The sequence below is a fragment of the Juglans regia genome, chromosome 9, assembly GCF_001411555.2.
Source record: "Juglans regia cultivar Chandler chromosome 9, Walnut 2.0, whole genome shotgun sequence".
Classification (NCBI taxonomy): domain Eukaryota; kingdom Viridiplantae; phylum Streptophyta; class Magnoliopsida; order Fagales; family Juglandaceae; genus Juglans; species Juglans regia.
In genome coordinates this window covers 19,851,631-19,868,689 of record NC_049909.1, presented here as the reverse complement: position 1 = coordinate 19,868,689, position 17,059 = coordinate 19,851,631, and the positions used below count along the sequence as shown (strand labels likewise).

General features: G+C 36.9%; 2 protein-coding genes across 2 annotated transcripts; one reads left to right on the top strand and one right to left on the bottom strand.

The window, feature by feature from the left end:
- Positions 1-20: 20 nt before the first annotated feature.
- On the bottom strand, positions 21-8,563 carry LOC108997380 (beta-adaptin-like protein C). The gene is made up of 15 exons (XM_018973612.2): positions 8,411-8,563; positions 6,539-6,736; positions 5,947-6,060; positions 5,493-5,743; positions 4,843-4,978; positions 4,531-4,710; positions 4,337-4,429; positions 4,019-4,230; positions 3,844-3,907; positions 3,551-3,730; positions 2,779-2,871; positions 1,924-2,339; positions 1,433-1,622; positions 1,109-1,312; positions 21-592 (listed from the first exon to the last, which is right to left on the bottom strand). The coding sequence occupies exons 1-15, from the start codon at positions 8,495-8,497 to the stop codon at positions 293-295; spliced, it is 2,718 nt and encodes a 905-aa protein (XP_018829157.1). The 5' UTR covers positions 8,498-8,563; the 3' UTR covers positions 21-292.
- Positions 8,564-9,918: 1,355 nt separating this feature from the next.
- On the top strand, positions 9,919-16,866 carry LOC108997443 (general transcription and DNA repair factor IIH helicase subunit XPB1). Its single transcript, XM_018973737.2, has 19 exons — positions 9,919-10,064; positions 10,204-10,317; positions 10,420-10,588; positions 10,671-10,893; positions 10,985-11,041; positions 11,623-11,766; positions 12,395-12,475; positions 12,630-12,717; positions 13,217-13,554; positions 13,650-13,725; positions 13,823-14,016; positions 14,368-14,531; positions 14,623-14,695; positions 15,094-15,207; positions 15,389-15,469; positions 15,564-15,623; positions 15,979-16,062; positions 16,144-16,286; positions 16,524-16,866. The coding sequence occupies exons 1-19, from the start codon at positions 10,055-10,057 to the stop codon at positions 16,612-16,614; spliced, it is 2,304 nt and encodes a 767-aa protein (XP_018829282.1). The 5' UTR covers positions 9,919-10,054; the 3' UTR covers positions 16,615-16,866.
- The last annotated feature ends 193 nt before the right edge of the window (positions 16,867-17,059 follow it).

The following is a 17,059-nucleotide window of genomic DNA, read 5'->3' as shown; positions in this document are numbered from 1 at the left end:
TAAAAGTATCACCCGAGAAGAAAAGGAAAAGGCAAAAAGCCAGACATTTGACCCCTCATCAGAGCAGAAAACTCACTGAACAATCACCACAGTCTGAACAAATTAAAGACAGTGTCAGTATCAGTGGCAGAACAGCTGATGCCGAACACGAATAATAAAGAAGACAAAAAAAAAAAAAAAAGAAGGGATCCACCAAAATCTCGGCAGCAAGTATAGATTTTACAAATAACAACCGGAAGCTAAGAAATATAAAATCATACACATCAAAAACATTACTCATTCAACGGATTATTCAACCCTTGAGGAGAGTCTCTATGGCTTCAAAGAATAGAGGCGCCATTTCTGGGCCTGGAGTCTTGATCGCACACTTGACCCCAGGGGTTCCGATGACAGTAGTGAGTTCGATTAAAAATGGCACCCCTCGAGGGATTTTAGCAGAGAAATAGAATACATCCTGGTTTGCGTGCTTGCGCTTTGCAATAAAGAAGATGTTTGATGCAGCCAGCCGGTCTAGAGTAGCTTCCATGCTGTTCACCACAATGTCAGGAAAGTCCTTGGAAATCTCATTTGAATCAGGAAGGGACCTCCATGTCTGTGATTGAGAGAAGTATCAGGTCTCAATTTTCATAATCCAGACTTCTACAAACTAAACTCTACAAACATTATCTGAATCAACAAGTTTCATCGGTCCATAATTCATTGGGTGTTTCTTTCGATTTGTTGTAAACCATTAGCTCTAGCTCCATAAGTCAGCAAGCATTGTTCAATTAATTTAATGAATCTCGCAAGATTCTCGACCTACCCTTAACATCATTAAAAAAAATTATCTCCATCTACCTAACATTCCATTCTCAATCACCAAGATGGAATAGTGCAACACATGGCATTTGAGTAAAGAATGGTTATATACGCTGCAGCAACTGGCAGGGAGTGCAGAGACCATTGAGTATTTTCTATCATCTCTTACTCTACTTGTTGTAAAGATGAGTTGGTTTCGATATTTTAATGTCTTTGACTAAAACAGGTCCACTCTCTAATATTATTTTCTATCCAACGCGAAACCCCAGCTTGTTAGTCTGACAGGAGAAAATACTACATATATTTTTACCTCAAGGAAGCTACCACGCTCCATTCTTCCATCCTCGGTAAAGAACGCTTGCAATGGAATTTTATCATTGAAGTAGGACACTGGCTGTTGATTGTTTTTCACAGCAACTTGCAAAAGTGAGCTTGGGGGACCTTGAGACATATTCTGAAACATAACCATGGGCAGAAGAGTCCTAGCTGATGCCCCAGGTTGCAAAAGTGGAACCTGATAGATAGAAAGGTACCAATTAAAACTCAGTAAATTGTGAAGCATCCAAATGAGGAATTAAGCCCCACAGCCCAAAGTGGAAATAACCACATGTAGAAAAAAGTACTTAATAACTACCTGCAAAGGCCCAGCAGCAGCAAGACCAAATGTATTCTTGTTAAACTGAATCATGAACCCATCAAGTGGAATTTGTGAGCCATTCTCAAATAATAAACTGTAAAATATTTGACCGTCCTGCCGTGTCAGCTGTGCACAGATTTGTAAACCCTGGCCAGATGATGCTGGTAGTAAAACAGGCAATGGAGGGCTGCAAACAAGGCCAGAAAACCAGTGAGTGCAATAGTGTACACACTAAAGTTTGCCTATCTTAGAGTCGTTTTTTTAAAGCAAGACAAGTTTACCATTAAATTCACATAGGCCAATTTTATATATTTGTTGAACAATGTGTTTTCATTCCCTTAACAATACAGCAATTCCCAAGTATTTTTTTGATTGGCACCAGGTGTCTAGGAACAGCGTCCCAACTAATCCCGGGCAGCAATTCCCAAGTATTCACAAGCTACATAAAAAAATTATAGATAATTTGTTGCACTCTAAATCATATTTACCCAGAAGGAGCAACAGGCTGATCAATAGGAACAATAGCATTATTGTCAAGGCCTATCAGATCACCAAGCAAATCCGGCACAGGAGCTGGAGGTGCAGGTGCAGGTGCAGGTGCAGGAGCTGGTTGCCTTGCACCAGAATATGGAACACTACTTGAACTAGTTGGAGGTGATGCAACACCATCAGCTGCATGAGAAGATGACTCAGAGTATCCCGTTTCACTCCCCTCAGGATAGTCATCATCTTCAGTTCTCTGGGCTGTGGTCTTCACACGGGTAACAAATGTTTCTGGGGGCTTGTGATACACAGAAGATAGTGTGGCAATGTTGGCGAGAAGCTCATCCAAAAGAGTTGAATCAAGTTGGTTTGAATCATCACTTATCACAGGTTTCTCAGCTAACACAACATCCTTAGCTGCCTGAGAGATAAAACATATCCCATTAATGTACATCCAACATTGTGATCCTAATATCATATATGCATGCAGTCATACTCGAGTTGGAAAAGTCCTAAAGGGTATGCATGGAGTCATAGTAGTGGTGTAAAGATCCTACAGGAGTTGAAATTGGATGGATTTTTAGGTCCCCAAAAAAGGCATAGGCAGAATGACTACAAGCATTCTGGTAGCCACCTTTATACAAGTTTGCTAAGATTTTGATAAGCTCAGATTGCTCATCTACCAATGATTGATTAGCATAGAAGTGCTAAACATGGAATAAGCATGAGGACTCCAAGAAAACCCCCTCCTCCCCAACCCAAAATAGTCTGAAATGGCAGTTGATCAGAATTAAATAGAAGGACCATGTGGTGGACATCAAATCAATACAAAACTAAACTTAGTTGTGGCAAAAACCCACCTCAGGATCAGTTGACAAGAGCCGCCAATATATGTATGCACGATCCCGCAAGTCAGGGTTGTCTGTCTCCACAGTGGCATTATTCAAAACGACCTGTAATCATGAACAATAAAGAAAAAATGCCTCAAAACAAGTCTGAAGACTGTATAGTGTACACACACGACTGATTCAAAGAGCTAGCAATTTCAAATAAAAACTGATCAATAAGCTCTACTTTTGCTCAAAAGTCTGAGAATAGAATATCGTTTTTATCTTTCAACATAAATGAGAATAGAATACTGTTTTTATCCTTCTTTATATCAGAAAGAGTGTCATTATGATATTTTCTCCAACATGACTAACAATGAACTTTCAATCATGTGACTTTTTAACCAGTCGGCTCAACAACTTTATGCAGGAATCATGCGACAACCCCTGAATGACAATGATAGAAATCAAACAAACGATTAATTCATTATTGAATAAAAGTGAAACTCGGGGAACTTTACCCTGTTTTAGATGAGTTTTTATTTTGTATCTTATCCTTTTTCTAAGCTATAAAGCGGTCAACTCAGACACTATATGACAGAAGATCGATCTGGATTTCCAACAAAAGCAACTGAAATCCACATCAACTCCACGTGCTTGAAATATAAAAATGCTCAATCGACTCAGAATATGTGCAAACCAGAGGTGGACATCTAAAATTCCATTTGAAGGCTACTGAAGGTGAAAGAAAAGCCAGAACACGCAATTAATCTAATCAGGTTCTTGTAGGACATTAAAGCAAAACCTGAATCATTTGCTGTGGGCCTTCAGTCGGCTTCTTAAGAAAAAGTTTAACCGTTGCAGTCAGCAACTGCAGTTGGACTTGTGCAGGCTCTTCCGGGAAACTCTCCAAAAAACTCTCAAGAAGCTCGTCAGCATTGTCAATTCTTTCTGCATATTCGCCAATTATCCAGATCATTGATGCCTTGGGGTTTTTTTTTTTTTTTGGTGGCATCAAATATAAGTTTGTTAATAAGAATTGATAATTGAAAGCTTAGTATTTTTATAACTGAATTGTTCCAGCAGAAGAAGCACTACCTTAGCTTCTGGCTCATCTAAAGTGTCCAAGCTTTCACAGAGTGTTGCAATGATAGACTCGTAACTGTATAGGAAAAATATATTTACAATAAAGTTGGAAAGTAAGATACCATCATTCACTAGAACACTATCAAAATCACTGCCATAACCATCCCAAGTAGAAATGTTAACTTACGTGTTGGGGTATCTTCTAAAGATATCTTTAATGACTATAATTGCCTCTTGAACCACATAGTTTACTTTAATCTTGATCAGTTCGAGCAAAACACTTATGCATCGCTCAGCAGCTCTTTCTAACTTGATGGCACAGCGACCAATAGCACGAACAGCCTTTCTGACAAAATCAACATCTACTTCCGTTGCATACTCTTTGAATTCCAAAAGAACCTGCAGAAATGTCAAACAAGAGAGCATCACAATATCTGATGAAGAGATACCGGAAAATAAGCCAAACTCCAAACAGCAAGCAGTAAATCCAATAAAAGGGACATACCTGGTCTATATTTCTGTCAGAAGCAAGCTTTATCATGATTTCTAATTTCTCCATTTTCACATATATTGGGTCATTGTACTTGCAGAAAAACACCTATGAATGAAAATAGCATTCCATAAGCATCGCCCTCCTTAAACCATGGGATGCAAAATCTCCTCAACAACATCTATAAGTTTATAAGTATAGAGATTGACCTTAATTTCATGGGCAAGGATTGTTGGGCGTCTTTGTACTATAAGATTGATGTTTCGCAATGCAACATATTGTATCTCAGGTTCTGCAGAAAGTAATGTCACAAGAGGAGGAGCCATCTTTTTGCAAAGATTTCGAACCACATCCGTACTGGAGATAAGTTCCATTTGTTGGAGGATCATCTTTCAGGCAAAAGAGGAAAAGATAAAAGATGATGGATATTTAGCATAGTTGACAAGTTGGAAACTGTTGAAGACCCTAACGAGGAATATACTGATACAGAACACCAATTAATCAATGGAAATGAATGTCACCTTGACAGCTGAAAGTACAACTGCACAATTAGCGTGTTGTAGCCGTGGTGTAACTCGCTCAACTATATTTTCAGCTTCACGAGCATCAGCTGCCTTGTATCTGGAAAGAGCATCCAAGATAAAAACTTGGCCCCACCTAAACAAGTATGCATTGCAACCGATATTAGAAAACAAACCAAAGGCTGCTGCAATATAAAAAGGACAAAAAAGAGAGAGAACTAAATAAAAGATCAATATCTGTAGAAGTTGCTAGACAAGGTCCGAGGGTGCTTTTGACTACATGTACATGGCTACCACTGAATCTAAGATACAGTTGAACTAGCAGCTCTAAACTATGAATCATACGCATTGTCATAGGCAGTGTACTAAATGCACCATCATTCCTAATCTATGCATATAAGAGACTTTAAGATATTTCAAATCATAAGCAGAGACTTTCAAATCATAAGCTGTTTTGACATAAGATATAAAATCATGAAGTTTCTTTTCTGCAGCATAGAAATGTGATGAAGTTGATTAAGGAAGCACCCTAACATTTGCTGCAGTTAAACAACAGACAAATTAAATGAAATTGATGTCCCATCTTAAAGTTTGTCAGTCATTAAACACAATCTTTCAAATTATCAATAAAAAGTAAGAAGCAAACATACTCCGTGCATTCATTTAAGGCAGTAAGTAGCTTTGAGAGCGTATGACTGGTGATCTCAAAAACGGGACTGTTGCTATTCTCCTGTATCTCTGCAAGAGCAGCCACAGCATTTGCAACAACCATTGGATTATTATCAGATATCAAATCCTTGAGAGATTCCAAAAAGCCTCTGTCCTCAACTAACTCAGCATTTATGTCATAAAGTTTTGCGACACATATGGCTGCAGTCTTGCGAACATATGGATCATCATCCTATCAAAATATAATAAAAAAAAATCTCAGATCAGTTGTTCATAATTCAACGAATAGAATACTGGCTGAGACAGAGACATGGATGGCAAGGTGAAAGTTAAGGATAATTGTCAAAACAAGTTATGACCACAAGTGACTCGTCAAAAGTTATGCTGGATTCCAAGAACTGGGCATATGTGGCAAAAATGCCATCCTTATATCACCTTAAGACACCTCTGGAGGGGATCACACAAATATTCTGTGATTTTATCAACACGTATGCATCCCATTGTCCGCACAGCCAAAGCTCGAATCAAAGGATTTGGATCCTGTGAATCCTGCACAAATGCCCATAAAAGTATAAGTTAATTTGAGATCCCTAAAACCAGAAGTTAATTATAGCAAGTTAAACATATTACATCTCAAAAATCATCAAAATTAAAAGAGATCCACAATATTGTTTGAAAAATATAGAATATGAATGTCACAGATCAAGGACTGAGTGGCACTTACTATTTAATAACCCAATGAAGCAGGGGATTATTTGCAACAAACACAATCTGTTTCTTGCATATTGTTTAGCATTTTTATACTACTAAGAGGTACCCCTAAACAAGTACATACATTCATAATTAGGCTCTTCACCGAGGGACATCTTCTGTTGTTCTTTCTTATTAGATTTCTCATGGCACTGTGTGTGTGTTTCGTGCCCGAAGACCAGGGGGTCTTTACGAATTCAGATGTCAATAATTATACCAGAAGAAGAATACCTAATATTTATTTTGATAAGATAGAATATTCAATTCTAGTTCTTACCTTCACAAATGTATTTACTGCGAGAATTGCTAGGTCAGGTTGACTTTTAGCATAATTAATAAGATACAGATAAACAAGCTTTTTCAACTCCAAATTCTCAGTTTGCATGCAATTCACCACGTCCGTGAACAAAGATGAAACATCCTTCCCAACAGTCATTGCAGCAATCACCTTCTTGACAGCATCTTTTCTCTTATCCTGTATAACATTAAAAAAGATTAAATGATTACGCGTTACCTGTTTTTGACAAAGTCCGAACGGAAATATACATAAGCATTCCCATCTGTAATATTTTACAGACTTGAAACTAACACACTATGCAGCCAATATCACAGGGGTATCAACCGCTACCCTACTCAAGAGCACAGCATCAAAACCCACAAGATTTTTTTTTTAATTGGTAAAAGTAAGTTTTATTGACATAAGAATAGAAACAAAGTACCCAGGAGTATACAAACCCACAAGAATATTATAATGTCCTTGTAACAAACACATAATAACTGGGAGTAACTATGACTCTCTTAACTTATCAAAAAACAAAAACCAAGAGAGAATAAACTTTTATAGTAATTATAAAGTGAAAAGAGATCAAGCACATCTACATACTAATGGCACTGATTTTTGCAAGCTGGAAACGGTTTCAAAAAATTTTAAGAATAAAATGATAAAAAAATTCAAAATCAGCATACTATCACTCATTATATCAAGGCCAAGCCTGGCCCCTTTCCTTAGTCAGCGGGGATTCACATCGAAGTTTACATGTCTGGATGAAAGATGCATTCAAACTAGTTATCAAACTTTCTGATACTGTTAATCTGTCTTATCACATAATGAGCCTCTCTTACTTCAGACACCTAACTGATCGGGAACAGTATTTTTTACATTTATTCTTAAATCCTAAAATGAAATAACAATCCTCCCTTAGTCAGCAGGGATCCACATCGAAGTTTACATGTCTGTATGAAAAATGCATTCGAACTAGTTTATCAAACTTTCTGACACTTTTAATCTGTCTTATCTCATATTGAGCCTCTCTTATTTTAGACACCAAACTCATCGGGAACAGTATTTTTGACATTTATGCTTGAATCCTAAAAAGAAATAACAATCCTCCCTTCACTAAGCTGCTCGGCAAGCTGAACACAACATTCTGATAGATTCATTGGCCTGTCTCTTCATGTAGTCCGCTAAATTTGAAATTCCCATAGAGAAGGTAGTTTTTATCTCTACCCCTAAACCCCCTAGAGAAATATCCTAAACCTCAGAGTTTGAGTGACACAAAACAAATTTCACATCTTCTTCTGTTTTTCCTTTAATTCTAACAAATTTCTCATTTATATATATAAAAATACCTTATAAAAAAAAAGTATAGATGACAGTCTAATCTACCAGCAGAAACTCGGAAATGTTCAGCTGTAAATCAGACCCCCCCAATCAGGAATTATTCACAATTTCCGGCTCGATCTAATAGAAAGAAAAAAAATATAAAACTTAAAAACAACAAATATTCCGCTATGTCCGTATTGTATTGACAGGCAGAAAATCCAGATTTCCTTCTTTTACCAGCGATTTTTGAACCACCAAACAGAGCATAAAAGCTCGTCATTCACGGAGAAAAAAATAAGTTCGATCTGTACAATCCAGAAAACGTGACAGAACTAAATAACGCCAAATCCGATGAAATCTGAGTACAAATCAAATCGAAAACCAGCAGATCTGCCAGAAAACGTCGCCAATTGGTCACGAAATTGTGATAGGCCTCGAATCAATAACCAAATATATGGAGATCAGAGCCCCATACATAACATATACATTCGTACATAGATACAGATACACAAATATACATAGAGATAGACAGAGACAGAAAAGCACCTTGTACTGAGAATTGAGCTCCTCTTTGAGCTCAGGAATTTCACCCTTCTTGGTGGTGGAGAAGTACTTGGAGTCGTGGCCGCTCATCTCTGTTGTGTCTTCGTCTTTCTGTCTCTCTCGCCGAGTCGAAGAAGAAGAAGAACGATAGTGGTCAAAAAATGGTTTCGATTTAAATCACTGTGGCCTAACACCAAGCCCATCGGCAAGTCGCGGACCGCATTGAGCCGGACAACTAGTCAAGGACTTGCTTTTGGTCATGGTCAAAGTCATTATCAACTTGGGCCGCGATAGGCCAATTCCAAGGTGAGCCCGTCTGTCGTGGGTCTGGTGCTGATTTGGGCCATTTTCAACACGTCTGTCCTGGGTCTGTCCTGGGTCTCCTGCGGGTGACTTGCCTTAAGAGGACATTTTGAAAACAAAATTATGAAAATTTATATTCAGCAATCTTATACTCCATATTTATTCAGAAAAAATAAAAAATAAAAAGACAAAAATTAAAGACCCACATCAACAGTGTGTGATGTAAAATTGCTGAGTAGAAAAATTCCAAAATCAAATATAGAGTACAAACCTCTTTGTTTCGATAACTTCACTAGATATAAGTTGTGTTTGGATGTTGAAGTGAGTTGAGTTGAGTTGAGATGATAAAATATTGTTAGAATATTATTTTTTAATATTATTATTATTTTAAGATTTAAAAAAGTTAAATTATTTATTATATTTTATGTTAGAATTTAAAAAAGTTGTAATGATGAGTTGAGATGAATTGAGAGGAGTTCATCAACCAAACGAAGCCATAATATACAAGATATAAGCTATGTTTTATAAAGATATGATAAAATTTAAGTCGTTTATGGGCTTATTTTCTGAAATTATTAGTTAATATTATAATTTGAGTTACATTAATTTATTATAAACCATAAAAGTTTCTCAATTTTAGATAATGTATGATCTCATTCACGTCCCAAGTATTACAATCTTATTCTTTAAATATTTGACGTGCTCATTGAATGGAGGTTTGAATAGTAAATTTGGATAGAAGTTGAAAGTTGAATAAAATATTATTATAATATTATTTTTTAATATTATTATTATTATTATTTTAGGATTTAAAAAACTGAATTATTTATTATATTTTATGTGAGAATTTGAAAAAATTGTAATGATTAAATGAAATGAGATAGATTTTGTATCCAAATCTAGTCTAGTCATTTTGTAGTTGATGGCATGATTAAAATATAGATAAATTCAAAATCTATATGAAATAATAATTTTTGAATTATAGACACTATTTTATTTGCCCACCTAAAACTATTATACTCAGTAGCATTACTCTTGGGAAAAAATGCTCTTGCGTTGAAAGGCAAGCTGGGCCATATCTGTGAAACCCAACCCATGTAGAGGACTGAGATGGGGCCTACAGAGGATCTTCTTCGTTCCATATACGCACGTGCCCCTCACGCGATCGCGGATTTACGGTGACCTACTCGGGCGGTTCCTCTTACAAATGATCTAGAGATCCTCCTCTCTTCAATCTCTGCAATCCAAAACCTCTATAAATTGGTCCATTCGTTCAAGAAACCAAGCATCTGAGTCTCCGACAAGCTCATCGCACTAAACAATCTTAGATTCCCATCGAAGATCATGGGACACGGTACCGGACTTTTAATCTTTCCCTCGTCGAATTCGTATATATAATATAAATTTCAAGCGGAAGCAAAGATCCTGGAAGAAAATATGTTGAAAAAAAAGTAGTATATGTTTTCTATTTAAATTCTGGTTCGTACTCGCAGGTGAAAAAGGCCGACCCGCCAAAAAGCACAAATCATCGGCGAAGGAAGGTCACAGGAAAATTACCGAGGTCGAAGACGCCTTTTTTGGCGAAGAAGTCGACGAGGATCGTGATGGTATTTTCGTTGTAGTCATTGTTGTTAGTACGAATTTATAGTGATTTTGTACGAAAATATTGATTTGGATTCGTTTTGTTGTGTGAATCTGATTGATTCAAGCCGAGAGAGAAGGGAAGAAGAGAGATTTTAGCAAATTAGAGCTGAAGCCGGATCATGCTAATAGGCCTTTGTGGGCTTGCGCCGATGGCCGCATTTTCCTCGAAACCTTCTCGACTTTGTATAAACAAGCTTACGATTTTCTTATCGCTATCGCCGAACCCGTTTGCCGGTATCTAATTTTGAACCCAGTTATGTGGGTCTCAGTTCGTCAATCTATTGGACATTTACGTAACGTGAATTTCGATTTTTAGGCCGGAGTCGATGCACGAGTACAACCTGACCCCGCACTCGCTGTATGCTGCGGTGTCTGTTGGTCTTGCAACGGAAACAATTATAGCTGTTTTGAGTAAACTATCAAAGACCAAGCTGCCTAAGGAAATGGTTGATTTCATACATGCTTCCACGGCCAATTATGGCAAAGTAAAGCTTGTGCTTAAGAAGAATCGGTACTTTGTCGAATCCCCATTTCCGGAGGCAAGTGATTCTGCTTTTAGCTTTTAGTCGTGCACAGTGTATGAAGATTTTAGGTTTTTGAAGCTGATTGTACTTACTGAACTCATTGCAGGTCTTGAAGAAGTTGCTCAAGGATGAAGTTATTTCCCGGGCAAGGATTAATTCTGAGGTTGGCTTCTTAATAGAGTTAGATTTTAAATGGCAAGCGCCTACGTATTGTTTCTCATGACATGACTAACTTCTGTTAGCCCTTTAGTCATTGGGTCATTTGGCTAGCGGTTGGTTCATGGTTATTTGAACAGAGTTGTTTCAATTGGTTGCACGTTCTAGCTTTATATCCTGTTCCGAATGTGTTTCTCTTTGTTTGTATGCATGCCGGGCTGTTTCCAGTAATATGTGAAGTTTGTCAAAGACAATCATTTAGCTGTGATTGTGATATGAGATCTTATTAGGATTCATTTTCTGCTTCAATTGTACAGGCTTTTATACTGGAACTTTTTAAGTTTCCACATTAATGGTCTATGACGTACGTCAAATATGTGCTGGTATATTTTTCATGAAGGCATGCATTGCCAAAAAAACCAAAAACAAAAATGAGAGAAAAAGGAATTCCTGTCAGATATGGCTGCTTTACATTTTTTTTTTTTCAATCTCATTGCTGTTTGTGTTTTTGCTCGAGAAGTATCCTCATAACATATTTAACATTTTCTATCAGTTGAATAATTAAACCTATATGTTGATTTTGCTTAGGGCTCAAATGGAAGTGATGGATTTACAATTAGCAAATCAATTGGTGAAATTGGAACTGGTCATGAGGATTTACTTAATGGAGCAGAAGTGTCGACTGCAGTGGAACAAAAAGAAACTCATGCATTTGAAATTGACCCTTCTCAGGTAATGCATGCTTATCTCTTTTGAAATTGAACTCATGCTTTTAAAATTGACCCTCTGGATGTAATGCATGCTTAGGTTTTTGGAATTGAACATGTGTTAGGCTATGCATGATTCATGTTGCCCTTTTCATACAGTTACTTCACCTAGGTTTTCATCTATGTCTGGCCCTTGCTCTATAAATTGGATGTAAGCCAGTCATGTGGTAAGTAAGTGTATCAGCTGGGTCTAGGCCATCCTGTTTCAGTCTTTTTTATTATTTCATAGTTTTCTGTGAGAGGATTTTACTGGGTAGTGTTCACTTATACATTATTAATGTGTGATCTTTTAGCTCTGCTTGTTTCAGTATGTTTCGTCTCTTAGTATTGTTACCAGTCCAATAAAAAAGATCTGAGTATTGTTGTATTTACATAGAATTCTTCCACGAGCAATAAACTTAAACATTGGATCGAATAGTACTTATACACTCCATCATATGGAAAAGCCAAATGCCAACCAAAATGGGTAGAAACATTCTTTTACAGATTTTATTGAGGCATTCTATTTTCAATGGTCGAAAAACATCATTTTCATACTTGGATCCTTGGCTATAGATAAGACATTTCTTTATCCTTTGTTCTCTAATTGACAGGTTGAGAATGTAAAGCAACGTTGCTTGCCAAATGCTTTAAATTACCCCATGTTGGAGGAGTACGACTTCAGAAATGATACCGTGAGTTGGAGTTCTCATGTGTTTCCCCTGCTGCAAATTAAGTAGAATGTTAAGCTGAATTTCAATGTCGTTGAGTGAAGGCACATCCACAAGTTTCATCATGTCTTGGACTTGCATAGTGCATCTTTATTAAATTTGCTCTCTGGCACTGCAGGTCAACCCTGACCTCAACATGGACCTGAAGCCTGAAGCACAACCACGGCCATATCAGGAAAAGAGTCTTACTAAAATGTTTGGAAATGGTGAGTTTATCTTGTGATGCTAAGTATCTATAGTATCTTAATCAACTGGCAATAAATTGGGACATGCTCTAGATTATTTCTAAGTGTATTTTTCTTTTAGGTGGGACCTGTATGTAATGAATCACATTTTGAGGCTACAATTTCCGGGCTCATTGTTGGTGTATTGTAGATTACTCTTGCGAAGAAGAAGAATAATTAGTTATAAATTTTGAATTAGTTACAGGCTTGGTTCCACATGCTAATTTTCAATCTTCTATGCTTCTAATGGTCCACCCCTTCCGATTTTGATTTCTTTTATACATGGCCATGCCCAAGGGCATATCGATTGCAGTAAAACCTTTTTGTGGTCAATTCAAACATCTTCCCCAACTGTATGAGCTTCGTCCAAAGGTCCAAAGCTTACGGCTTTCTTTTTAGTCTATATGTATATACATTTTGTTTTGATTTGAATGAAGAAGAAGTTGTATTTTAGTTGACACAACAAAATTATCAATTATAGGTAGAGCTAGATCTGGAATTATTGTACTACCTTGCGGTGCTGGAAAGTCTCTAGTGGGTGTCTCTGCAGCCTGCCGAATAAAAAAAAGCTGTCTTTGCTTAGCAACAAATGCTGTTTCGGTGGATCAATGGGCTTTTCAGTTCAAACTGTGGTCATCCATCGGTGATGATCAAATTTGTCGTTTCACATCTGATAGCAAAGAAAGATTTCGTGGCAATGCTGGGGTGGTTGTGACGACATATAACATGGTTGCTTTTGGTGGTAAACGGTCTGAAGAATCTGAAAAGATTATTGAAGAAATAAGAAATAGAGAATGGGGATTGCTTCTCATGGATGAGGTAAGCTTTATCATTTTGGTTGCGACTTCATGCCTGTAAGATTATGTGAATGTTATATGCATAGTAAGTTGGTGTATTATATCCATTTTGTTCAGGTGCATGTGGTTCCTGCTCACATGTTTCGAAAGGTCATCAGCATCACTAAATCCCACTGTAAACTTGGACTCACTGGTATGCATGATAGTATTTTCGTAGATTGAGTGCACATCCAGTCTTTATATTTCTTTTCTCCCTGCCGGGAACTGAAAATTAACTAATCTAATTTCAGCCACGCTTGTGAGAGAGGATGAAAGGATTACAGATCTAAACTTCCTTATCGGTCCCAAATTGTATGAAGCAAACTGGTTGGATCTAGTGAAAGGTGGATTTATAGCAAATGTACAGTGTGCTGAAGTATGGTGTCCAATGACAAAGGAGTTTTTTGCTGAATATTTGAAGAAAGAAAACTCCAAAAAAAAGCAGGTATGCCTATTACAGCAATGCTTCTTTTATAAATATTTAGGGGAGTTATATCTTATGTGCAATGATGAATGGATTGTATTTTTTGTTGCACCATTGAGTCATCTTGTCTCTTCCTCTATTATCCAGTCATTTTTGTTTTTGTCTTTGTTTTTTTGTTTCTCTGTTAGACAATGTCTTTCTTCATTGACTTCTGATGCTCTATTTAGACTTTCATGGTAGGGTGTTATTCTCTGATCGTAAGAAGTTTTGAATTGCTTTATTAAAAGCCAGCAGATTCATGGTGGTTGTGTAGATTCATTGCTTGGCATTATTTTTCCTCCTAACATAATTAATGGTCTTTTACATTTCCAGGCACTTTATGTGATGAACCCAAATAAGTTTAGGGCATGCGAGTTTCTCATAAGGTTTCATGAACAGCAACGTGGTGATAAGATAATTGTCTTTGCTGACAATCTTTTTGCACTCACGGAGTATGCGATGAAACTACGCAAACCTATGATCTATGGTGCTACAAGGTAGTTCATGGAGATCTTTTATCTTTAGAAGTATGCTTCTACTTGTGCTGGCTCATATCTAATGCTGGCTATCTGTATTTGTAATGTATAGCCATGTTGAGAGGACAAAAATTCTTGGAGCTTTCAAAACTAGCAAGGAAGTAAACACTATTTTCCTGTCCAAGGTACTCGGTTGATTTTGCTATCTTCTTTTTCAGTAACTTCAACTTGAAAAGGCTCGTCTTATTTCATGAATCATACAATCTTTATTACTTGATGATTGATGTATATGTAAAATTCACCAAAACATGCATGGATATGTAAACCATAAAGCTTTACTGGGTGCTTGACGTGCCTGGGGAACTCACTTTTCAAGTTTAAGAAAATCTGGTTATATATGCTGTATAGCTGCATAATCTGTTGTTGTTAGTCTTCTGAAGGTTAAAAACCATTCTCTGTCTTTGTGGGGAACCAACTTTCTTCACATCATTGACTAGTTCTTATAATTTCTAAGTCATACCTTCTGAAAGTTGGAACATTTAGACTACAAAAGGATGTTTTTAATTGTTTGTGTCATTTTCAGGTGGGTGATAATTCGATAGATATTCCTGAGGCAAATGTTATAATTCAGATTTCTTCACATGCTGGTTCAAGACGTCAAGAAGCCCAACGTCTGGGCCGTATTCTCAGGGCCAAGGTTAGTTTTCATATTCTCTTCTTATGTGTGTAACCTAGCTTTTTTTTACTAGCTGGTGTGGGAAATAATTAGCTCTTTTAATTGATTGAGATCATTATTTGAAAAGCCTGAAGGATGCAATCTTGAAAAAAAATCCAATGGACATTGGTGTGATATTTCAAAAATTCCAATTTATCAACAGGGTAAACTTCAGGACAGGATGGCAGGAGGTAAAGAGGAGTATAATGCATTTTTCTATTCCCTTGTGTCAACAGATACACAGGTACGCCTCTATTCTCTTTTTGTCTGTCAACATGTTGCATGTTATATTTCTATTGCTAAGCTTTTTGATATCCAATTTGTTGGTTTGAATGCAGGAGATGTACTACTCAAGTAAAAGGCAACAGTTTTTGATTGATCAAGGTTATAGCTTTAAGGTATATGACTATATTTTATTATTCATTGAATTTACTGCAATTATGCTTATGTAATTGTATCCATTACCTGTGGGGATATAGTAGCCTGAAGTGATAAGAGAAGATTGTTGGTTTAGCCTGTCCGTATAGATGTAGGTATCCCATTCTTTGCTGGAAGGAGCTCTGATTAGGATGGTCATACATGTGGACTTATTATTGGCTTCCCTAAGTTCTAAATCATGTATATTGGTTTAAGTTAAAAATAAGCTGGTATCACTTTGCCCAATTAAGTGTTCCCACACATAAGCTGTCAAAATTGCATCTCATAGGGATCTCAATTGTTAAGTAATTGGTTTTCAACTTCTGCACGTGACAGGTAATAACAAGCTTGCCTCCACCTGATACTGGAGCTGATTTAAGTTACCACAGTCTAGATGAACAATTGGCACTTCTCGGAAAGGTCTATATCTTCACTTCTCTTTCAATTTTGAACTTAACTGTTGTATGAGAAAAGAAATTTCTGACCTTTTTTGCACATCAGGTGTTGAGTGCGGGTGATGATGCGGTCGGTTTGGAGCAATTAGAAGAAGATGCAGATGACATAGCGCTTCATAAGGGCCGTCGATTAATGGGATCCATGAGTGCTATGTCAGGTGCAAATGGGATGGTTTATATGGAATACAGGTATAATCTCCATCTTCTCTTACATCACAAGGAGTAAGATTATGTAACAATCCAAATGATGCCCAAGTCCTGAGCAGTATGGGATCCCCCCATTCACCACCCATACTCACTCAATATGGGGCATCGCGGATTACTAATTATAGGCCTTTATATTACGCTCTAGTTGCATTGTTTACCTCAATGCCTGCTGGCACTCACTTCAAATCTTGTATCATGAACTTTTATCTTTATTTGCAGTACCGGGCAAAAACATCGGCAAGGCCAGCTCAAGAATAAACCCAAAGATCCTGCGAGGCGACATCATCTGTTCAAGAAACGCTTTACTTAAGAGGCATACGGATTTCTTGATCCCAGTAAAAGCTAAGAAGAAAACAAGAAGCAGGATGGTGGTTTCTTTTGTCCTTTTGCCTTACAATATATATAATATTATAATTAGTAGGCATTACTTACTTGCCAGTTGAGATTTTCCGGAGGATCAAATGCATCGCTACAGAGATCTGTAAATATAATGGTGGACCGTGGTGTTGTTTATGCATTTTTGGTTTGATGTGAAATTCGGCCCTAGTCTGTTCCCCTCTAATTTTCTAGTTATTTTTTAATCGACATTCCACTCAAGTTTTAAATGAAAAATGACTCAATAATTGCAGAGAAACTCCTATTGTAGAACTCATGGATTCTTAAATAAAAACTAATGAAAAATTCTATTATAAAGTCTGTATTTAGAGAACATCTAGTAAATTGTTTATATAACATAATTTGATTTGAAAAATAAA